We start from the raw sequence: 14,659 nt of genomic DNA, 5'->3' as shown, positions 1-14,659 counted from the left end.
TTTGCGAATGAAGTAGCGGGAGAAACGGCGAAAGATGTGACGAGTCGTATGTATGTTGCAGGCCCTGCTAGATGGGTTATGGCAGGAGGAATGTGTGAAGACACAATAGAAAGTGTGAAATCGATTCAGGCAGAAGCTACTGAGAAAGAATTGAATGTGTGGAGAGAGACTACGGGAATGTTGGATTCGACTGGCTGTTGGGTTGAGTTGTCAGAGCACCAGCGATGGTTGTTGCCTGATGCATATGTGCTCCCAGTGGTTACAATGGCTCATGGATTGGCTCATATCAGTTCAAAAGGGATATGTAAGTTGTTGGCTCCGGTCTGGCAGAATGCTGGAATTCCTAAATGTGCTGAGAATCTCGTTAAAAACTGCATGATTTGTTTGCATAATCCTGGCAAGGGAACCCCAACTCCAGCGGGTCATTTTGCTCCTCCAACGTATCCGTTTGAGGTGTTGCAGCTGGATTTTATTCACATGGAAAGATGCAACAACCTAAAGTATGTCCTTGTGGTTGTTTGTGCCTTTTCTTGATGGATAGAGGCCTACCCCCTCAAGGATAATACTGCTTTATCTACAGCCAAGGTTCTGCTCAAGGAATATTTCCCTAGATTTGGTTTGCCAAGAATGGTATGGAGTGACAACGGAAGTGAATTTGTGGGTCAGATTATGAAGAAAGTGTGTGCGGGTTTGGGAATCAAACAGAAATTTCATACTGCGAATCACCCCCAGTCAGCTGGTTTGGTCGAATGCTAAGCTTAAATTGGCCAAGATACAAGCGAGCACTGGTCTTACATGGCCCATGGTTTGCCGTTGGCACTTTTGTCAACAAGGACGACAGTACATTCTCGTGTGGGACTTAGCCCATACGAAATTGTTTTTGGTCGCCCAGCGAATGTTTGGAGTGTGCCGAGGCCGAATGAATATTGCGACATTGAGTATCCTATGTTGGTTGATTACTTACATGACTTGACTGCTAAATTGCGTGTTCTTCACCAACAGGTGCACAATACTTTACCTTCAGCTTCTGTGGATGCAGGTCACTCGATTCAACCTGGTGACTGGACTCTAGTACGGAATTTCCAGAGGACGAAGAATCTGGAACCAAGATGGATGGGTCCATTCCAGGTGCTACTGACAACTAGGACTGCTGTTAAAGTGTGCGGCAAGAAAAATTGGGTGCATGCCACCCATTGTAAAAGGATACCTTTTCCCTTACCATATGACCAATGGGTCAGAGAGGGAATTGCTGATTCAGAGACAAAAAGGATCCCGAGATTTGTGCCTTTTAGTGCTGCATGCTTGAAATGGACTCAGTCGGAACGTGCGGATGAGGAAGTTCTGCAAGAAGCTGTGCCATTGCATTTGAGACTTGATACTACCCAACCAGAGTTGCTTTTTCAGGATCAGACGGTGTCTGGTAAAGAACGTTATAATCTGAGATCTAACATGGACAAATAAAATTTGAGTTTTTTGAGAACTATACTCTTTCAGACAAGAAACTTTTTTGTTCTATTTTTCTTTTTTGAGCTACCATCCGAGCTCAGCTGCAGGGTCACGGTATAAGTTCTTAAGGGGTGACCCGCGTATTGACACCAGGTCTGTGGTTCTAAGGTCGTCTAGGACGCCTGGACGCACACTTAAGTGAATAGGGAAAAGTGCTGTGAGCAGCACGTTAGAGGATGGAGTTTTTTGAGACTGAGAGATTTGTTGATAAAATGGATTTTAAGATGAGATTTTGTACATTGATACGTAGCAAATGTTTTATAATATTGTGTTCTTTTATGTTTTTAAGTATCACATTAGCTTGTGTGGGTTGGATTGTTTACGCTACACCACTGAAATCTGCACCCACTTTCCAACCTAGGCTTCCTTTTTCTACTGTTTCTTTGCCCCAATTTTATACGTTGCCTGAACATGAACAGACAAGGAGGTCAGAATTTGTTAACACTTCGTTTATATAGCTGTTGCATCAGCATCAATTGTTAGTAAATACCACTAATTGCTGGGTTTGTGATCTTATGCCTCATACGACAGATAGAGGTATGCCTTATTTGTTTTTGCCTTTTTCTTTCAATGGGTCTGTATGGGCTTTTCAGACTATGTTCATCTATGCGAATGAGGTATATCCCTTACGTTCCGTGAAAGACAATCCAAGAAATAGTGCCTTGATAAAGGGAATAGTAGATATGATCCGAGATATTGATGCATATCATGCTATCCCTAAGGATGAGGTGCAGGCTTACGTTGGTTGGAACGTAACTGGATACAGTACCAGTTTGACAGAGAAGGAGAGACGAAAAAGGTCTCCCCCGATTTGGATTGTACCACATCGAGGCCACTTTTGTTTGCAAGGTAGTGGTCGAAATCCGAGGGCTCAGCTAGGTAAGAGTGTGTGTGCTCACACCTATGTTTATTCATCTCAGACTTCTCCTCCGTTCGTGCCAGCTAATGGCACGTATTTTGTTTGTCACGACAGAGCCTATACATGGTTGCCACCTGATTTTTCGGGAACTTGTTATGTGGCGTTTTTGCTTCCCCCTACATACACTGCTACTCCGGACTATCATAGGACAAGATATGGTAGAGGTGTCTTCGATCAAGAAGATACCCCAGCACAGGAGGTAGGAGACTTTTTCAAGGGTTTCCTACCGTTTTGGGGTCCTATGGCCAATAGCAGGAATATACGACAACTTACGAGAGTGGTTGAGGCCACTATCAATGAGACTGCAGGTGCCCTTAGTAATGTCACCGCTGAGCTTCAAGCGGATCATCTTATGACGTTACAAAACCGTATGGTTTTAGACATTATACTTGCAGATAGAGGAGGGGTATGCAAATTGATCCAATCTAGTTGCTGTGTTTTCATACCAGACAATGCCCCTACAGTATACCAGGCCATTTCTAGACTGCATAAGGTTTACGAGTCTATTCATGTGGATGAAGGAGACTGGTCAATGACTGGATGGTTTTGGGGACTACTGTCCAAATGGGGATGGAAGATTCTGATGTTTTTTGGTATGGTTTTAGCTATTCTCTTCTCTTGTTGTCTTTGCATCCAGTGTGGTCCCGCCGTTTGTAGTCTTTGTGCTACCTTGTGTGTGCGGAGACCTGTCTCGAGAGAAGTAGAGAATAGTAGGATGATGCTCCAGCAACACCTTGATGATCTGATGAATATTGATATAGTCCTAGATTCAGATTAACGTGAGTTTGGGTTATTGCCTACGTAATGGCAAAAGGAGGGTCTGAGGTTCTGTAAAATTCTGACTTGTCTCGTGAGGTTATGGTTCCGTCATGATTTTGGTGATGTTGTACCGTATTCAGTGAGTGCGGCCAATATGGAGTGAATTCTTCACGTTAACTAGCGAGTTCATTACGTATTCAGAGACTTCGTCTTGAATATGGGTTCCATTTTGTCCGTGCCTCCATTTTGTGTTGCCATCACGTAGGCCTGTGGGCCCGTGGAGGTAACCGAACGAACGAAGTTGCATGGGCTTCGTTGTTCATGCACTTATTAACTAGGCATTTTCTTGACTCTAAGGTGAATTGTAAGAAACCAACCTCGCGAAGCCAATTTCCTTGGTTGATCGTTGTCTGAGATTGCCAATCAATGTTCAGGACATCGTTAACTTTTAGGTTCTTTACACATGCTTTATCTTGCTCGCTATCTGTCTTTGTTTCTTTTCTATGCTCTTTCATTACATGCATTGTGCTTTCAATTATGGGTTTGTCGGGCTTGTGGAGATTGGATTTGGGACATTCCTAATAATTAACTTGTGGGTTGGGGCAATGTAAACTGAGGGTTTTTGCTATGTGATACTTTGTTTGAGAATGTACCTTATTGGCTAGAATTTTGCGCAGTGGGTGTGCATTAGTAATATGAATTTTGGCATAAAAAGGGATGTCTTGCCTTACAAAATTGAACAGTCTCCTGAGTTGTACACTGTGTTGTTTTTCTAGGACTTCTGTTACTAGCTGCAGCTAATAAATGTGGTCTGTGACGCCACCCAGAAGTATTCCGTGTCTCTGTATACCAAGACAGGTGAATCCAAAGACTTTGGGTGTGCCCCTGGCGCCGCTGGGTTTAAAAACCCGGTTCTTCAGCTCAGGGAGACTCCCTTCACACATGACGTGCGGTGAACATCTGAGGGACTCAGCATCCCTTGGGAGTGTTCTAGAGGGTGCTAGCACTTGATTGGCTATAGTTTAAGTTTGGTCCTTTTTGTTTAAAAGAACATAGATAGGCTATTGAATTCATGGTCCAGGGCCATTATAGCCTATGCCAACTTCATCATACTGCTTATTTAAGGTACTGTGGGACTCCTACTTCAATGACGGGGAATGATTCAAGCATGTGAATATATGAAGGATACCCCAATACTGGATAACAATATTTACAAAGTGTATAGCATAAGTGGCAGCTTACCTCAGGAGGCAGGGCCACCAAGTATTTCCCTATTTGGACTACTGGCTAGTGAAGGTAAACTCATTCTAAAGTAACACAAACTCTACCAAAGCCTCTCTTACACTCTTCTAAATTTTAGGACTTAATCTCAACAGAGGGCAAGTCATCTCTGAAACCTTGCAGGAAAATATACTATTATGGGGCTCTTCTGGTTACAGTAGTAAACAAAGCCTCTTCTTCCAAAGAACGATTGTGGAGGCTGATCTGTTTAGCCAAACATTTACAAACAATATATTTCATTACAGTACGTCTATTCAACTAACTTTTAGAGATGATATCACCCTGAATCCCTTTAATCTCATTTTGCCACCTTCATGTGAGGCTGTTTGAGGAAGAACTGGACAGCCAAGAGACTCAAAGTCAAGGCTTGTCTGACAATTTTGTCAAAGTCACTCTGAAAATGAAGAAAGCCTTGCCAAGGAGGTCTTAAGATAATAACATAGGTATGAGCCTGACTTTTCAATAAGAAAAATCTCTACTTGTGATGACAATAACGCCTCCTTGAAAGGCAGTGGAACACAGATGCAAAATCTAGCTATCAGTGACAGTTGGACACAGAAGAAGCTGAACTCAATATCAGTATACTAGAGCACAGGGCTGTTGCATTGGGAATTCAATCCTTCCTTAAAAGATCAGAGGATCCTCAATCCTCATGTGTATGGACAATTCAATGTCTATTTACTATATCAACTAGCAAGAAGAAACAAGATCTAGCCTCCTGTCAGTGGACGCACACAACAATTAGGACTTGGCTATTCACCACCATATTAAATTGATGACTGACCAGCTGCTGGGCATAGGCCACTACTGGATACCTTCAGTAAGACGTTGAAGGAATGTCATGAGTGGGACCTAAATCAAGACCAGCTGAACAAGATCTTAAGCCACAGGGGTAAGCCAGATTTGGACTTTTTTGCAACTGACCTGAATCAAAAATGTTGTTGTTACTTCAGCAGTAATACTCTATAAAGGTCATAGCAGATTGCATTTTCAATAGTATGGACAGATACCTTTGCCTATGCTTACCCCCCCCATTTCCCTAGCTCCAAAGGTGTTGAACAAGATGATAAAAGAGCCATGCTACCTGGGATTGAATGCCCTCTTGTGGCCCAGATATCACTGTTTCACAGAGCTATTTGTCCTGCCACAGCAGCCTCAGATTCAGCTAAGGCGATTAGTGAACTTGTAGTCTCATTGCACAGGTCAGGATCTACATCCTAATCCAGCGTTGCTGAGCTTGCCAGCCTGGCTCCTGCATTCAATGAATTACATCTCTTCGACATTCCTGAAGGCTGCAAAGAAATACGTTCTAAAGCTCATTATGAAGCAGTAAAACCCAAGGAGCCAAATGGAAGAATTTCTGCTTATGGCGTACTAATAACAACCCAATTTCTAATTCCCCCCCCTCAAATTCAACCTTTTTTGCTTCATTTAGCACTATCAAATTCAACTTTTGCATTGATCAAAGTCTATTTGGCAAGTATCTCCCGCCTGAGAATTACTACAAATCTACCATTACTTTGGTCCATTAGGATTATCAAGTAATTTTTTAAAGTACTCTCCAGGGTTTTTACCCAAGTAAGACTTCCACCAACTCTCTGCCACCTTTACACAATCTTATCCTAATTAATGAGAAGTCCCTTGGAGTCAATTTATAAAGCAGATTTTCCAGGCAGATGTCTCTCCTTTTGGCGCTAACTTCTGCAGGAATAGTAAGCAAAATTCAGTCACTTACACCCTGGAGTGCTGTTGGGCGCGGCGCTTCATTCGCCGGTTCCAGGGACCAGCATGAATCCCTGGATTTATTCAATATGTTCTGGTCTGTTTGCTCAGGACCACGGTATTTTTTAATAATGATAAAACTTATTGTATTTCCCTAGACTTTATTATAGGAAGATCTCCACTCTAGTGGCAGATACCTCCACCTACATGTGAGGGTATAGGGCATGTAAATTTACGCTGGGTAGTAAATTTACATTCAGAAACGGTGAATAGCAAAATAAAAGTGTAAAGTTATTGCGAAGTGCTACAGTTAGTTTACACATAAGTAAACCTACATATGTACAGTTACCTTTGTGAATGGGACCCTTAAAGTGGTTTTACAGGTTACCAGTTTTCATTGTGATGAAATGAATCACAGTCGTCCTCATGAAGATTATTTTAAGTTTTGTTTTATTGGCATATTACAGGTACCTTCATAGGTGCTGCATTAATCCCCAGATAATCAAATCTGTATGTTGATTACTTTGAGCTGAGGCGTGTGCCATACTAAGATAATCCTTAAGGCTGGAATATGTTGGAAATGTTACATCAATGATGTGTTCTTCATCTAGTGAGATTCTGAAAGGCACCTTCAAGGGTTTTTGAGTGAATAAGATGTCAGAATCCACACTTTAAAAAAATAATTTTGATGTTGCACACCACAACCTTCTGGATTTGGAAATCTACCAAAACAATGGCACCCGAAACATAAGAGTTTATAAAAAGCTGGCAAACAGGAACTCTTTGCATGAGACTTTAGCTTTCACCTAAGATCTCTCTGTGAGTATAATCATTTACAACTGTTGTGGAGGGTCTATCAAAACTACACAGCCATTTAATAAAGTGCTAACCATTAATAAAAATAGTGTAAGGTTAATGAAGTGTAGCTACATACAACAAACATACATGTGCCACCTCCTTTAGGTTATACAGACATCTGCGTTCCCACGCTTCAACAATCTAAAACACCTGCTTGTGTTCATGTAAGCACTGTATGCATGCACGCGTTATTCGGACAGTGCTGACCAAGTCAAATGACAGCAGAACTCTGAACAGTTTTAAAGGCCACTATACAGTCAATGAATGTCTGGAGAGAGAGCTGTTTCTGGGAGCTGAAGTGTACTATTGCTGCTTCATGATGTAGAATTATTTAACACATTCCTACATTGGGGAAGTCCTAATGGATACAAGGATGGTGTTCTGAATCCTGGGTGCATAGACAGACATTGCCTGTTGCCTTGTTTTTTTTATTTTTTACACTTCTTTGCTCCAGATTGATGATGTCCTGGCTGCTGTGAACCGAAAGCCACCAGAGATTCTTGATTACCAAGGGTAGTGATTGTGATGGCTTTTTAAAAGATGCAAAAAGAACAATTGATGGACAGAATGCAGAACAATGGCATACATTCACCACAGTACAGAGATCTGGGCCTAAACCCATCATTTTTTTGCTCGCCATTCCAGTTTAAACCCAGCCATATGCAAATCAGACCCTGCGCCCAATGGAAACAGTCCAGCCCGAACTGCCAGCCAAGTCCTCTCTGGACTGAAACAAGCATCCTAGGACCGGTTTCGGTCTTTCAGCCCTCATCAGCCAGGATAGCTTGACTCCAGTGGCATGGAGAGCACGGGACCCACGTCTTGGCATACCCATCCCACTCGGGTGACAAATGTTAAAAGAACAATTGATGGACAGAATGCAGTACAATGTCTTACATTCACCCCAGTACAGAGACCTGGGCCTAAATCTATCGTTTTTTTGCCATCCCAGTTTGAACCCAGCTATATGCAAATCAGTCTCGACCCTGCACCCAATGGGAACAGTCCAGCCCAAACGTTTCAAAAGAGGCACATGGTTTTGAAAAACACTAACTTGTGGAGCCACAAATATAAAGTTGAAATTTTAAATATAATTCTCTTACCTTCTTGCAGACATAGTCCCCTGGCAGGTACACCACGGAGTGCAGCCGCTGCAGCATATCATAGATCATCTGGCGGTCACAGCCCTGAAAAGAGGCAAAAAGCGAAAAAGGGGTTTCAGTCATACCGTACAATTGTTGGAAATTGAAAAGGTGGAGGTGGAAATGTTTGTGCAGATGAAGCTTTAAGAAGGCTGATAGACATACTCTCCGGAAACAGGAATAGAGAAGGCAGATGATGTGCCACTCTGCAATGGTGAAAGTAGGGGCGAGGGTTTCACCAACAAAATGGTCAGCGAACATCAGAAGATGGAAAATGATACTGCAGCACCTTGAAGAATAGGGGCCGATTTGATTCTTGGCATATGTACTGTTGTTTCGTCATGGCAACAGAGTAAATTACTCTGTCCCCCTGGTAGAGAGGCCACCCTGCACATTTATAAATGACCGCCAAGTTGGTGTCATTTATACAACAGGAACTGTTGTTACAGAGCTTCCTATCTATGCATTTTGCTGTTTGGTGCAGAGCTCCAAAACAGTCATTTCTTTTTGAAAATTAAATAGAAAATAATCCCCTCGCCATGGGAGTCCTATCCAATGGCAAGGGGAGCAATTAGCAGTTTTCACTACCACTTATCGACAGGGGTTTTCTGGCAGTGACGGGCAGTGAAAAGTGATCTCTAATTTTGCCCTTTTAGATAAGGTTGGCGGAATTAGAGATCTGCCTCTGACGGCCCTCAGTCGACAGAGTTGTCGGAGGGGTTTAATCATGGCAGAGATGGAGCAATCTATGCCTTAACTAAACCTATGGGTTGCTCGCATCTAAATCGGGTGGGCGGACCATTATGTTGGTGGTAAGCTCACTTTGACACCGTTGTGATGGAGTAAGCTTACCACCAAGATGTAAACCAGGCCCTCACTTTAGAATTCTCTCCAGATAATAGACTGGATCCTGGAAAATCCTGGAAATGCTACATAGCAGTGCTAAGACAAGCCACTGGGTGAAAACATCCAGCTCTGTGCTGACTCCACACCCACACTGTCTGGAATTGACAGAGTGGACTTGCATATAAGTGTGTGTTGGACTGGCTGCCCGCAACCACCTGAAGCAATATTTATCACATACAACTCAATAAGAACACCCAGTAAGGAGCAAGACACACACATAGCTGAAAAATATAATTTTGACAGTCATGTATATTAGCAATACTGGCTCACGCCAGTTACAATGCAGTAAATTTAAAGCATAACAATTCTGTGAATCAAGATAAAGTAAGAAGAAGGTTATACATCTCTTGCTGGCTTTGTCCTGGTAATCAGCATCAGGAAGCTCATGCCAAACACACGCCGGGGAAGGCATAGCAGGACAGTGGCTGTGAGAGAAGGCAGATCAGCATAAGTCCATGTGTGAGGTTCTTTGAGTGCGCCACAGCCCTCATTTATATATACTAAAAGCTGGCTTACACATTACTGTGCTATTTTCATGTCCTACTAGTGAGCGCTTTAACCAAGTATCCTCCCGACTTCCTTACGCTACCAGCTTCTTCTCTGACCTGCTGGTGGCTCTGCTGACCAAATATCCTCCCAATGTCCTCGGACTAAACATAGGCTTGTTCTAGGCAATATGACCTAAGCGGTACATCTCCCCATATCCCCATGCTTTGTCCTGATAAAATGCACAGTCTTGGCAAAAGATAGAACCTTGACTTATCAACTAAATATATCTAGGTATCAGAATTAGCGTAAACACACAAGGTCATTCAACCGCTAGCTGCAGTACACAGGCTTTTTCGTGCATTTTCACTCATTAACACTGCCTAGGCTAACCCTTTAGTGTCACTATGTCTTCTGCACCCTAATTCCTACATACTGTACAAATCACCACCACTGTGCGCTGACTTTGGTTTCTTATCATTTCCCTTTCTTCGTCTCCAACATTGGTGCGTGAACATTTGTTGGTACTAGTATGCTGAATCCTCACTTGGGATCTTTTAGATGTTAAAATGAGGCCACTCCACAGAACAGGGTTGCTATGGGGTATCTGCACTTATCTAGAATATCAACTACAAAGAGAGTTACAGAAGGTAAGTAATTGTTCTTCTGAATGAATAGCCTGTAAATGGGTTTCAGACCGAAAAGTCCAGCAAGATCAAGCAGGCGGAACATCCTTATCACTGGACCTGGCTGTGAAGGCAGTATGCTTCATGAACATATGCACCAATGCCCTGTTGTAGCCAGGCAGATGTCAAGGACATGCACTTCACACAAGCCAACATAGAGGTTACAGCCTTAACCCTGGTAGAATGGGCTCTCAGACCTTCTGCAAGCTGCTATTCTGCCACTGAATAGTAGATTTTAATGTAGATGGCTATCCACCTCAGCTAAGTCCTCATCTGCACAGCATTCCATTTCTTTGCACCAGCAAACCACACTAAAGGCTCATCTTCCACTTGATGGTCCATGGTATTACAATGTAGAAGGTAAAATCGCTATTGTGGATCAACCAATGGAGCATCACCCCTTTTTAGAGGAGTGAGGTGGAGCCAAGAAAACTAGCAGAATGATGGATTGCCCAACGTGGAATGGAGTCACAACCTTTGGTAAGAAAGCCGTCTGAGTCTTCAGTACCAACTACCCTGAGAAAAAGATAGTTTGTAAGGTTGTTGCACTAAAAGTGCCTGATGTTCGCTCATGCAACAAGTTGACATAATCACAACAAGGAAGACCACATTTAAGGTCAGGAAACACAGCGAGCAGCTATGCTTTGGCTGGAAAGGCATACATATGAGAAACCCCAAGACCAAATGAAGGCCCTACTGTGGCATCTCAAACGGTTTCAGAGGGAACGTATGCCAAATCTTTAAGAAATGTCATCATAACAGGTGATTAAAACAAGGGCGGTTGGTCTGACGAACCGAGAAAGGCTGAAAGAGAAAGGCTGAAAGATCGATCAAATAAAATGTATAGTGTCCCAAAGCCTTGTTGGACCAACGAAAAAAACAAACAAAAGAACATCCTACAGCTTTACTTGTAAATGGCGAGTGTTGCGAATGCCACACTTGGCCACACATTTGCCCAGTGCCTGGTGTAAATGGACCCCATAGAAGGATGTCAGCTGCAAGGATGACATCCATCACTTCCGATAGCATATCAAATTCAGTCAATTGCCACTGCTCGATCTCCCTTCATGGAGGTATAAATTGCAAGTATTCATTCAGGTGACGGAACCTGTCCTGTTGCTGAAACAGGAGGTCCTCATGATGTGGCAGTCTGATTGGAGGACAGATGTTCATGCACAGAAGTTCTGGGAGCAACACTGTCCTGGGTCAATCCGGAGCCACTAGGATGACTTGGACGTGGTGGTTCTTTACCTTCTTCAGAGCAGATAGGTGAGGCTGTTCCATTCCTGGCATTGCTGTGGTGGAGGGAAGGCCTTCAATTCAACTGTGTCCAGGATTGCCCCAATGAAAGGTAGACCCTGCGAAAAAGTAAGGTGGCATTTCAGTTCCTTGATAGTGAACCCCGATGTTAAGAGGTGTGCAATAATTTGGAGGTTATCCTGACTGACTGTGGTGAGCGTATCTTTAAAGCCAAAGGTTGAGGTACAGGAATACAGGAATCCACAACCGCTGAAGATGGGCAGTGACCACCACCATTACTTTCGTGAAAACCCAAAGAGTACTGGTGAGGCCGAAATGGAGCATGGAAAACGGAAAGTGCTCCTGGTCTAACCTGAACTTCAGATAACGTTTGGGGAACTACAGGATGGGTATATGGTCATTTTGAATTTGGCCTTCCACAGATGCCTGGGTCCAAAATAGCCCTGAGGCCCTGTCCTTCATAACAAGGAAACAGCAAGAGTAGCAACCTACTCCTCTTTTAAAGTCTAGGCCTTTTGGACTGCACCTTTGGAGAGCAACAAATGCACCTCCTGTAACAGAATGGAGTAGTGCTTGCCAGAAATGCGTGCTGGTATGGGGAGAAAAATGGGCAGGTAGAAATTAATGGCAAGAGGGTAGCCATTTCAAATGATTTGTAAGACTCATCCATATTACATTATGGATCACCAACCTAGGAGGAAATATTGAATCCTGCTGCAGAGCAGTTAGGAATCTGCCACTAAGGGCATACTAAAGTGTTTTGGCGGCCATTGTAAGAAGAGAAGAGGAATTGGAGGACTGATACCCCTGCTGGCCCATGTGCTGCCAGGCATACCCATATCTATGGCTTAATAAGGACTGGGGTGCCTGCTGCACTGATTGAATAGGATGTTTTTGTCTATATACAAGTCACCTAGAAAAAACATTAAATGTTCTGAATTGATGCGGGAACCTGCTAGCAAGGGTCAACAGTGGCAAAGAGCTTACTATAGCTCTAATGTCCTTAAAGTGCTCTAACATGGGGTCTGCCAATTCACTAAAAAGGTAGGAATCATCATAGGCCATATCCATGAGGGAGGCCTGTACATTGATGCAGCATCCTGTGGAACGCAATGCATCCATAAGGATGAAGGATGACATTAGTACTGACTGCTCTCCCCAGGCAATTGTTGTATCCAGACCTTCACAGATATCATATTTGGCCTATTTCTGCAAATTATGAATTGTCTGAGCCAAAGTGACTCTAAGATCTTTTGGGACTGCCAGCATGCTCTTGCTGAGCATATCCCAAGGGCCTGTGTGTAGTGACCCAGCAAGCAAAAATCTTTACATATTGCAGTGGCCAAAGACCTCAATCCTCTTTGATGCCCTGTCCAGAGTAGTTGAAAATCTGTTCGGATTCAACTTACTGGTCAGTGTCTACAGAATGAAGCTGCCTGGAGTGGGGTGCTTGGTAGGAAACTTCAGTTCACCATGAGCCCGTCTGTGATATCTGGTCACTGGCCTATGCACAGGGGTGCAAGAACAAGGCTTCAACCAAATAGCCATCAACGTATCAGTGTGGGCATCATTAAAGGGAAGCAGGGCTAAGGAGTAGCTGGCCTAGGTTGTACTATCTCTGTTAGGATATTTGGTTTTGTCTCCACAGAGGGCAGCTATAATTCTAGTGCCTCAGCTGCCCCTAGATCACCACTGCAAAAGAGCAACTCTCTTCCATTGGTGGCCCGAGCGATGAGTCAAGGGCATCCCTAGGCAAGGTGTCAATACCACTGGCATTCTGTAAATCAATATATTAATGACAATCAGTATAGTGTGGGAGCAGCAAGCCATCCCTGTCATCAACATCTTCGGGTGCCCCTGCCCTGGCATAGGATCGAGAATTGGAAGCAAAAAGATAATGGGTTAGAATCAGACTGCTATATGACCAGTTGCACTTTCGTAATTTTGTAGTGCAAAATGACGGAGCTTGATCTTAAGTCTGTTTGGTTTCCTACATTGACATTGTCACCCGGTCTTCTTCTGAAACGGGGTGTTGGCACTGGTATCAGTGTAGCAGGAACTGGTGTGGCTCAGGGCCGGAGTTTAAGTCTGTACCTGAGTTGATATCGACCTGGTAGTGGAGCTGACGGGGACAGATGGGGTCAGGGTGGACCAATTGGCAGTTACCCAAATGTTGGTGTCTGTGGTTACGGGGCCCTTAAGGCACACTAGAGTAGAGTGGAAGTGCATTGGAAATTCACAGCATGGACTCCTTCAAGGACTCAATCTACTAGGGCCCGAAAAATTCAGGCCACAACAGAACCAGCGTAGGGATCGGTTTTGTGGCCGGGGACCTCAAAGAGGTTTTACTGACACTGTGACGCTGTTAAATCCTGTTCAGGAGGCCATGGGGCATGCAAGTGTAACTGAGCTGTAACGGTGGGGGTTGAGACGTTCTACCTCTGCTGTCCATGGCCAGCCCTACTGTGTCTCTACAAACTAGGCCACGTACAACCCCTTTCCACATTTAACTCTAAGTGGTAGCGTAGGTTGAGCAGTCACCGGCTTCTCAAGGAGGCTAGTGTGGGGATTACATTGGCTCAAGCATCAATACCACTCTCCTCTGCAGCAAAATAAAATCAATGTCCAACCCAGGGCTGCTCTTTAAAGAAAAAACACATAAGTCCATTACACAGCCAATTATGATCTTATACCCAATTACCAGGTGTTGGGCTTGGTACTCGTAGGGGTATCCACTGTTTCGACTATTATCTGGATCTAGTGGGTCCCTCCCTTCTGGTACCGGGTTCCACCCTTATAGTAGGTTCAGAGTCTATCTGGTAATCGGGTCGGTGCAACTTGAGTTTGTCTCCTCCCCATCTTTGTATCTAGGTTAGCACAAAGTGCCCTGGACTAGGCCAGATCAGGCTCTCCCCAAGTTCAGGTTAGCAGCTACAGGTTGCACAATGCCCTCTCAGTTTCTCACTAGTCCGTGGTTGCCATGTGGGGCTGTGGTTGGCCTTTCAGTGGCAGCAAAATCTTTACCAACAGTAGAGGGAGGCTGCTGGCCTCTACAGGGCACAGTAGCCAACTACACCGTGCATCCCTGACAGGATCCCTCCAGGCAATTCTTCTTTGGAGCACCAGCCACATTC

The 14,659-nt window shown here is 43.9% G+C and overlaps 1 protein-coding gene across 1 annotated transcript in view; it reads right to left on the bottom strand.

Moving 5' to 3' along the window:
- The window catches only part of CNGB1 (cyclic nucleotide gated channel subunit beta 1), a 1,326,699-nt gene that overhangs the window by 132,338 nt on the left and 1,179,702 nt on the right, over positions 1-14,659 (bottom strand). The window contains exon 38 of the mRNA XM_086945539.1: positions 8,149-8,232. Within this exon, the coding sequence (XP_086801665.1) occupies positions 8,149-8,232 (84 nt within the window). The remainder of the gene's footprint in view (positions 1-8,148; positions 8,233-14,659) is intronic.

Source organism: Lissotriton vulgaris, chromosome 12, assembly GCF_964263255.1.
Source record: "Lissotriton vulgaris chromosome 12, aLisVul1.2, whole genome shotgun sequence".
Lineage (NCBI taxonomy): Eukaryota > Metazoa > Chordata > Amphibia > Caudata > Salamandridae > Lissotriton > Lissotriton vulgaris.
The sequence above is the reverse complement of the archived record's forward strand: the minus strand, read 5'-3'. Positions and strand labels throughout refer to the sequence as shown.